The following is a 10,233-nucleotide window of genomic DNA, read 5'->3' as shown; positions in this document are numbered from 1 at the left end:
AACTTTCATTATTAGTCAAAATGTCGGTATGGTAGATCGGCTCAAATTGTCGATATGGTGTATGAGAATTTCGGGTGTAATGGGTGTAATTTGAAATACATTTTCGTATCGAAATTTTCCTTATAATTACTTATAATTATAAGTTTGTACACCTGTTGCGAGATAGAAGGAAATGACAGCTGTCAACATGTTGTCCTACTCTTATTTTGATTGTGTGTCCTGTACTTCCCACCTCACATCAAATAGTAAAAACTTTTTTTTTCAATTTTAGTCTAGGGGTCACTGAAAACCCTGTGTTTAAAGTCAGGTGCGGAGCATGTTAAAGTGTTTTTCGGTAGAGTTTAGTGTCCTGATGAAGAAAAGTTTGGATGCCAGGCTGAGTTCCTGGGCAATAACTTTTGGCGGCGGCTCAAAGCCGAAATTCCGTGTTTTTTCATGCTTTTCATTGAATATCACGAGAACCAGAAAAGATAAAAAATTTGTTTCTTCGGGAAAAATATAGAGTTTTAAATTCTAAACAACATTGCAGAATACAAAAAGTTTGTGGAAAATAGAGGATGGTACGAAAACATTATTGAAGTCGAAATTTTTAAGGTATTGAAGAAAATGCGTGATTTTGGACCATTTTTTGAAAGTGTTTTACGAACGTATATTAAGTGAGATATGTGAGTCTCTAAATTCTGAACACGAATCAAGAAATTAGAATGTACACGGTGGTCCGGAAAAGTTGATCTTGGTCGAATAATCTTATTTTTCCATAAAATCTTCGATTTCGTGGTTTTCTTTCTCGTTTTTTTATTTCACAACCTTGGAATAGATCAAGTCCAAGGTTATTAACCTAACCTGAAAGTATGTCCAGTGAAAATGAGCAGGGACTTTGTTCAAGTTTGAAAATAGAAACAAATGTTTGAATGGTTTTCTTGTAAAATAATGCAAGGCTGTAAACTTTGGGGAGGTCACACAGATCCGCCATGTTATTATCAAGTGTGGTGTGTCACCCGCGTATCTGTATCTGCATGACCTCCTCAAACGGCAGCCCAAAATTTCATTTTTGTTTTCACTGAGTTGAGGTTAGGGTTCCAATTGTAGACCCGAACTATGACAACACGAACGACAACGACTTCATCCACAGAGATGAACATAACCTAAACGTCAACAAATTTCTTTGTACATTTTTCGTTAAAATTTTCGTCAAACAGTCAAACTGAAAGTTGAGGTTAAGACTTAACCGTTAAGTTACCTGGATGAAATTTGACATTACCAAATGACCTTGGAGTAAACCTATGGATGACGGTGCAGCTGTCAGTGTTCGGGTTCACAGTTACTCGGACTTGATCTATACCATCACTGGATGCTGTCAACCACATTATATAAATCTTCTTCCAATGTCTTTTGATTGAGTTTTGAGAAGATGGCGCACTTTGAGTATATTTTTAAATCGATCCACCCTGCTTTCCGCCTTCCACCTTGACATGAACAATTTTATAAATATTTTGGAACAAACTTTTTGCGAGTATGCATACAACACAATTCTTGCCTCTTGGATCAGGCTTGCATAAACATTCACTTCCCCCTTGTTACGTAAAAATTCTGTGAATTTTGTCCGTTTTGTTTCTTTTTGTTAGGCATGTCACTTTATCCTATCAGTGCATGCGAATCCTTGTCGAAAGTATTTTCCTCTGCTGTCGTACAAGTATTTACTATAGGTTCATAGGTATGTTCCAAGGTCATACGAATTGTTAAATTACTGTCAAATTTCATCCATATAGACACATAACCTCAACAAAATTTGTATGTAAAATCACGTAGGTTATCAGGTTACGTAGGTTATGTTTCTGTGGATGAAATCGTTGCCATTCGTGTAGTCAAAGTTCTGGTTTACAGTTATTTGGAACACACATATAGAACGGTGGGTGCTGGACTTGACAGTCCAAGGTTTTACGCTAAAATTTTCTATCAAAATTACAGCAAAGCTCAGTTCGGCGTAACCTCCTCATATAAATCCTCATCCTCATATATATGTAATGAGTGCTTTTAACAAACCCGCTTCGTAAGTGTCTCAACCTGTTCTTCCGAAACCTCTACCGCAAGGTAGATATAGTGTGGAGGCGGTTATATATGACATTCAATCCACACTATATCTACCTTGGGTCTTAACCAAAGAGTATAATCACTGAAGTTAATAGGTTTCTTCCAAGCAACGGTTGAGCCACACAAAATGAACCAAACACGAACCGATGTCATCAATAGATCCATAACAACAACTTATTTTTCTTTGTTATTTTGACAATTGCATTGTTAATAGTGTTGAGGTTATGGCCCCATGGAGGACGGTTTGACGTTCATTTCACCTTAGAAGAAAAAAAACAGGCGAATTCATAGTTTCTGGTGAATTTGTGGTGAGTTTAAGGCACGTTGTAAATATATGTATTAGCGTCATAGAAAATTCACCCAAAAGTTTGGATCCGTATTTCTTGCTATTCCCTGCGGGTCTGCGTTACCTCAGTATGTTTATATACCTTGGCTTTCGCTACCTTCTTTCGAAATTACTTCGATGGTACTGCAGTACCGACTATACTCTACCACACCACATTCACACACCGTTCGCATCGTTCCGAAGAAGTGGATCTGTCAAGTTTGTTTACTATACATTCGAAAGACGATTTGAAGTGAAGTGATAACATTTCTAAACAAAATTATTGGATAAAATAAGATCTCCAAAGTGACAGTTTGGTCAATTTAAGAATATGGAAGATTGCTTGGAGCTAAAAGTGAAACAGGTTGATTCAACGACCAATCGTTTGACGGACCAAAACCCAGAACAAAATAGTGAAATTTCGGCAACAGATACAGCTGCCGAAATAACTCTCAAAAGACCACTCAGCACAACAAAAACAACGTACAGACCCACATCTATCAATCCAAACAGTCCGAAGAAGCAACGTCTTGATATGCCAGTTGCAACTGTTAATTCGATGCAGAAAAAGCGCGGTACATCCTTCATACACGGCAATTATGACCGATACTACGGTTACCGAAATTCCGCTGACTTTAAGGACATTCGACTGGAAACGTTTGAAAAACATCGCAACTTTTTCGAAGGCAAAAATGTGTTGGACGTTGGATGCAACAATGGATTGGTGACCATTTCGGTGGCCCGTGATTTGCATGTCAAGCATATCGTTGGTGTTGAAATTGACAGACGTTTAGTGGATAAGGCTCGCACATTACTGACCAACGAGAAACGGAATTCGACCGCAGATGGAGAATCGTTTCCGTTCAATGTGGAATTCAAAAGTGGCAACTATGTGCTGGCCAATGAGAAATTACTTGAAATGGAAGTGGAACAGTTCGACACAATTTTGTGCTTGTCGGTGACCAAATGGATTCACTTGAATTGCGGCGATGATGGACTGAAATTAACGTTTCGCCGAATGTACAAACAGTTGTTACCCGGTGGCCGATTGATATTGGAAGCTCAAGACTGGAAGAGTTATAAGCGACGGAAAAACCTGACGCCAAACATAGCGGCCAATTACAAAAATATCCGACTTTTGCCGGACGCTTTCGATCAGTATTTACTCAGCGAGGAAGTGGGATTTCAAAATCGGTTTACCATCAATGTTGCGCAGCACAACGCCAAAGGATTTCAGCGACCAATCAAGGTAAACTTACGATTATAAGATGCGAACGGTGTCACATGCGTTTTACTTTGCATATCTCCTGAACAATATGCGCGTGTGGAAATTCACGCTATCCGCGGTATCCTGGATACCGGGAAGTTTTCAGAAAAATTCTTTAGATACCGGGAAATCGAAAAGAACCTGGGAAAATATGTGGCGAAAAATCAAGTTTACGACTTTAGATACCGGGAAATTTGACTCGGATACCGGGAAGAAAACAAAATTTCCACACGCGACAATATGTAAGGTCCGGCCCAGACTGACTTCACAGGCTTGGCTTTTTAAATTAATATGGATGCCTCTTCCGAGCAGAATTCGCACCCATTACTAAGTTCAAGGGACCTTAAAGTAGAACGCCCGACACGCCTTTTGGTAGCCAGTCTAGGCCTGCATGAGATTCTTTTCTCCTTTTAGAGTTCTCAATAAATTTTAGAATTTAAAATCTAATTTACAAAACAAAATTGCTTACAGGTTTTCGTAAAATGATTGCTGTCACTGCCTGGAGATGATACCTTTTGTTGATACAATTGCAGATCCGTTTTTTTTGTACCAACGTTGTAAATAAAATGTTATTCTTGGTTAAAGAAATTGGTCTTTGTATGTTTAATCAATCCGTGATCGACGCGGCAGTATCTACTGTTGGACCTACTTTCTCATCCTTAACAGTAAATTCAATTTCTTTACAGTCGGCGACTTTGAAATGCGTGACACATTTCGTTTCAGATGATCTACTCATTCAAAACCAATATGTGTTTGTACATTGTTCACCCGTATAAACAAGTATTTAGCGCACATTATTTGTTTGTGTGAGGGGATCAGCTGAAAAACAGCTTGAACGAAATACGTCACTCATTTCAAAGCCGCCGACATCAATATAAACATCCAGTAAAACAATATCTTCCTGAACTAGAAGGAATATTGGCAATTTATTTATCGTAACGTACATTGTCTGTCCCTGAAAGGTGTTAAGGAATCTCGCGCCGCGTCATTCACAATAATTCACAAAGTGAAATCTTCCTTATACAAAATGTGTCAAAATGTGAATTATTGTGAATGACGCGGCGCGAGATTCCTAGCAACCCCATGAAAGTTGGAGCCTGTGTTCGATACAACATTTTATTAAAAGGCCCTTAGTACAAAAGAATTCTTTTGTTTAAATTTTGCACTAAGTCCGACATGCGAATTACGGCAGACGTAGTGACGCATTTTTGTTGACCAAGATATTTGAATCAATTATGGTACGAGCTTCATGTTGTTTTCTACTTTTTTTTACATTTGCCATCTGAGCTTCACGGTAAAAAAGATGACTCAAAGACTGTCTTGGCCAAAAATACGTCACGTCTTTCCCAATTAACCGAATTCTTTCGATAAGCGAAATTCTTACTTACTACGTAATCATGGCCCTACGTTAGTGAAGGGGCGTGACGTAGGACTAAGGAACTTTTTGAATTTTCTCCCTTTGCTCCTACTACCCTCAAAGTATTTTATTCGCAATCTTGGCGTCGATACGAGCTAAACGAGCTATCATACGCCACATAAGGTTAAGATTCGGCCGAGATATTAAATTTGAAAACTTGGAAAGAGATTGACCTATATATTGTTAGTATATAGCTATATGGACCTATATACAGTTAAAATATAGGTATATAAACCTTTATATTGTTATATATAGCTATATGGACCTATATATAGTTAGTATATAGCTACATGAACCTGTATATAGTTAGTATATAGCTATATGAACCTCTATATAGTTAGTATATAGCTATATGGACCTATATATAGCTCTTATTTAGCTATATGAACCTATATATAGTTCGTATATAGCTATATGGTTAGTTAATAGCTATATGGACCTATATATAGTCAGTATGTAGCTTCGTGACAATTTTTTTCATCAACATTTTTTTTAACCAAAATCTTTTTGGACCGCAAGCAGGGTCAAAACCCACTTTCAGACTTAGCTTCTAAAACGACTGATATCCCGGCAAAAACTCTTTCAGTCTATATGTGTGATAACTTCTAAAACAAGTGATATCGCTAGAGGTGACGCTGTCAGCGTCGTTACGCAAAATTGAATTTCACAGCCAATTAATTGAAATTAGCTGTGCAAAGTTTTCCAAACCATTCGACAATCAATTTTTTCAGAAAAAATTTGAACGAACAGAATTGTGACTGAAAATTTTTCAACAAAAAATTTACCAAAAACGAGCCATCAGAACAGTTGGAGCGTTTGCTGCGACTGAGCCCCGTACAAACCCGTATATCTATTGCGTACGTGACCCTAGTGCGTCTGTCACCCTAATTTGACCGTAAGCCTATTGCGCCGGTTAATGTAGTTAAAGTAAAATTATTATGTAATGTGTACATCTTACAAATTGCGCATAGAGCAATTACGAAGCCCCGTACGACGTTCCTTTCAAATGAAACAAAAATTTCAAATCGCCCTAAAATTTTATTTTTTTGAAGGGCCTAGTATCGGCCTCAGTCCGAGGACCCAAATTTAAATTTTTTTCAACAACATTCTATTCGTCCTTTGATTACCTCCCAAATGAAACAAAAATTACGAAAAACGGATGAAATTTGCTCGAGTTATATGTAAAATACACATAGGGCCCTAGTAGTGGCCTTAGTCCAAGGACCCAAATTAAATTTTTTTTTCAACAACATTCTATTCGGCCTTTGATTACCTTCCAAATGGAACAAAAATTACGAAAAAAGGATGAAATTTGCTCGAGTTATATGTAAAATACACATAGGGCCCTAGTATCAGCCTCAGTCCGAGGACCCAAATTTAAATTTTTTTCAACTACATTCTATTCGGCCTTTGATTACCTTCCAAATGAAACAAAAATTACGAAAAACGGATGAAATTTGCTCGAGTTATATGTAAAATACACATAGGGCCCTAGTAGTGGCCTTAGTCCAAGGACCCAAATTTAATCTTTTTTCAACAACATTCTGTTCGGCCTTTGATTACCTTTCAAATGAAACAAAAATTACGAAAAGCGGATGAAATTTACTCGAGTTATATGTGAAATACACATAGTGCCCTAGTAGCGGCCTTAGGCCAAGGACCCAAATTTAATTTTTTTTCAACAACATTCTATTCGGCATTCGATTACCTTCCAAATCAAACAAAAATTACGATAAACGAATGAAATTTACTCGAGTTCTATGTAAAATACACATAGGGCCCTAGTAGCATTTCACTTCTAAGGCCCTAACTCACGGTCCACTCACCCGATTTAAAAAAAAAACTTTTTTTCCTGGATTGGTATTGACAATACCTATCATTTGCCGTGTCATTTACATTTCCATCGTTTATTTTGCCATAAATATCACCAAAAGACCTTAAATCACTTAGGTGGCCCTAACTCACGAAGGGCCGACCCGAATATGCCCATCTTCGAACTTAGCCTTACTATTTCGACTATCTTTCAGGAAAAAAAAAAATTTTGAAATCGGATTTGATTTACTCAAGATATCGACGTGACAGACGGATAGACGGACAGACAAAATTTTTATTGCAGATTCGTCATCTATGAACATAGGCAAACACACACGGCATCGTAATCCTATAAGCCCCTTTGTACTTCGTACGGGGCTAAAAATTCTGCGTCCAACTTTGCTCTGAAAGAGTTTTTGCCGGTATTTTTAATACGGACGAATTTCGTTAAATAGAGGCCGGGATAGTTATGTATGAACATTATTGCAATAAAACAAGAAACATTATTTTCAGAGAGTCAATTATTATTCTTTCTTCTTCTGCATTGAATGACCACTTTATATTATAATATATTGTATATTGTATGATTACTACAAAATATTAAAAAACTATAGTTTACTCTATTTCTCTTAACGGTTAAGGCTATCGCTAGTGTATTAAACATAATTCACAACATACATAATACAATACATTAATTAATTAATTAATTATAACCTTCTATAAACGGCAAGCGTATCGTATCGTCATAATAACGACTAAATCTGTTGCTTCGTTTATTTTAAGCATCGCATAACGTTTGATTAATTTCTCAAACTTTAATAACAAATCATGTTCTGCTACACATTTCACTATGTAAGAGAACACTATCCCGTTGTCAATAACAGATGATTAGCCGTTTATAAAAGCTTAAGTTTTAAATGGATTAAAATAGTGCATCTTCAATGTGTAGCCCAAAACTCATAAAAAGTTTTCCTCTTTGCGCATAAAATCAAAAATTTACCATTAACAACCTCGCTTACAACCAATATCCAGTAACTGGTAAGTAATTTTGTATACAAAAGGTGTGCTCCTGCGTATCGAATTAAATGATCGTCCAAAGAATTACGTAAGTTTACGCCTTCGGCTCTGGCAATAATGTCCTACACGTCAAAATAACAATCTTGGCAACAGGTACATAATATATATATTATCACATAGGCGCAGTGTTCGGACAATAGATCATTGTCAATGTTGTTTGAGATGTCAAATGAGCTGTCATTTTCACAAAGCTAGCCAAAATGTTACAAAAATTTATATGGAGCTGTCATTGTTTGAGGTTAGCTTTGTGAAATTGACAACTCATTTGACACTATTTTGAGAGAAGAACAGTTATTTCACACTGATCTATTACTTAACTAGAAGAATAATTCAAAAATTACACTTCAGGTCTATGTTGTTGTCTCGTTTTCGCTTATGTAATAAAATAGAATACACACTTGTCACTATCAGTCTCGGCAAGCCGAGGCTTCTTCGTGTCAAGTGTGTAAAATATATTACATAAGCGAAAACGAGACAACAACATAGACCTGACGTATAATTTTTGAATTATTCTTCTAGTTAAGTAATTTTAACATCCAAACACCGCGCGTATGTGATAATATATATTACTCAACAAGCTCTCGCGAAATATGTCAATGAATCATTTTCCGGGGGTGCAACGAGTAAAAAAGAATTTTTCGATACTGTTCATACCTGATCAATTAAGCCTGGAAATTACTCTATCTGTCGAAGCGACGTCCCAGGTGCCAACTTTTCATCTCTCTGCGTAAAACTCATCATTTCTAAAGTGGCGACATCTGTTAATTTTTAAAATATTCGGTTCAACATAGAGCTAGGTCCTCATTTTTGGCGTTTTAATTTCGTTCACAGCTCAAATAGTTCGATAGCGCAATGTGTAAGTTGAGATGCACATTGGCAGTCTTGGGTTCGAAATTCAACTGCAACACTGTGATTCTATTGATCAACATAGAGCTAGGTCCTCATTTTTGGCGTTTTAACCTGTTACAGACGGCTATCATCTGCTATCGACAACGACAGCAATAATAAAAGACAAGCTTTGACAAATGAAGTCTTATGTAGCAAAAAGCGTAGCCAAAACAAATGAAGTAGTAGATTTCTGAAATCAATCTTTGAAAATCTTCGATTAAATGAAGTAAAAGATCAGAAAATAAAACTGTCAATATGCTTGCCGTCTGTGACAAGTTAATTTCTTTCACAGCTGAAATAGTTCGATAGCGCAATGTGTAAGTTGAGATGCACATTGGCAGTCTTGGGTTCGAAATTCAACTGCAACACTGTGATTCTATTGATCAGATCGTTGTCCACAATAACAACATTTGATTGAATCGGTTATTTGGTTTGCGTCTATAATTTAGTACCGATAACGACATGTAAGTCTCGTTTGTAAAATGTCATACAGTCAGCTGGGTGAAAGCCTCTGAAGGTGTTGTGTTGTCTTTTTTTAATGGACTAACAATCAACTAATGAAACTAATGAAACAGGATATATTTACCATGACGGTCGAAACAAAAGAAGGAAGACCAGAGTTTGAGACACTTGATAGGAAAACAGCTATTCAGGTTGTTGTTATTTACAATTACTTATTTTAATATTTTGATTTCAATTATTGCAATAGAGGGGTTTTTCACCACTCAATTTTCATATATTACCCGAGCTCTAGATATTGTGGTCTTTTGTTGAAAAATCTTTAAAATGAGTAAAAGATTTTGCATCCATTTCTTAAATATATATTTTGATCAACCAAAGTAACAGGAATTATTTAACGATGTCGTCTGTGAAAAATGGCCTAAATCCTTTAGACGTTCGCATCCGACAAAAGGTAGTCCTAACTTCAATTTCTTCCATAAGTTTTAAAGTCGACCGAAAAGAGTTTCACAAAACCTTTAGCTCAGTACGGACGCAAAAAGGAGGTCTAGCAACTCACAAAAAGCGTACAAAGGATGGTTGAAGAGGTTGTGGCGGACTGGATTAAATAAGCGGGTAGTACAATTGCAATACAGATGTACGAACGAGGAGAGGGGCCATTCCCATTCCTATAGTATGTGATTTTTTACTGGATATTTTTTGTATGACCAAAAGCTTGAAACTAGGTAGAAAGTGAAATGTTTCAAATTTTTACCATAAAAAAAAACTCTTTGGTGTTGAAACTCTCACATTAGCCTTCAATAATTAGGCCACAGTATTTTCTCGTCCAATAATTTGAAATCTGTTTGATTTTCAATTTACACATTCGTTTTCCATTTCAAGCAACACATTTTTTTA

The 10,233-nt window shown here is 36.5% G+C and overlaps 1 protein-coding gene across 1 annotated transcript; it reads left to right on the top strand.

Moving 5' to 3' along the window:
* The first annotated feature begins 2,619 nt into the window (after positions 1 to 2,619).
* LOC119074304 (probable RNA methyltransferase CG1239) lies at positions 2,620 to 4,274 on the top strand. The gene is made up of 2 exons (XM_037180326.1): positions 2,620 to 3,665; positions 4,155 to 4,274. The coding sequence occupies exons 1-2, from the start codon at positions 2,748 to 2,750 to the stop codon at positions 4,167 to 4,169; spliced, it is 933 nt and encodes a 310-aa protein (XP_037036221.1). The 5' UTR covers positions 2,620 to 2,747; the 3' UTR covers positions 4,170 to 4,274.
* Positions 4,275 to 10,233: the final 5,959 nt, after the last annotated feature.

Source organism: Bradysia coprophila, unplaced genomic scaffold, assembly GCF_014529535.1.
Source record: "Bradysia coprophila strain Holo2 unplaced genomic scaffold, BU_Bcop_v1 contig_151, whole genome shotgun sequence".
Classification (NCBI taxonomy): domain Eukaryota; kingdom Metazoa; phylum Arthropoda; class Insecta; order Diptera; family Sciaridae; genus Bradysia; species Bradysia coprophila.
Note: the sequence above shows the minus strand (reverse complement) of the source record. Positions and strands in the feature narration are given on the sequence as shown.

Bases quoted from the DNA above. Each gene is read 5' to 3' on its own strand.
- LOC119074304 (XM_037180326.1), top strand. From the start codon at position 2,748: ATGGAAGATTGCTTGGAGCTAAAAGTGAAACAGGTTGATTCAACGACC.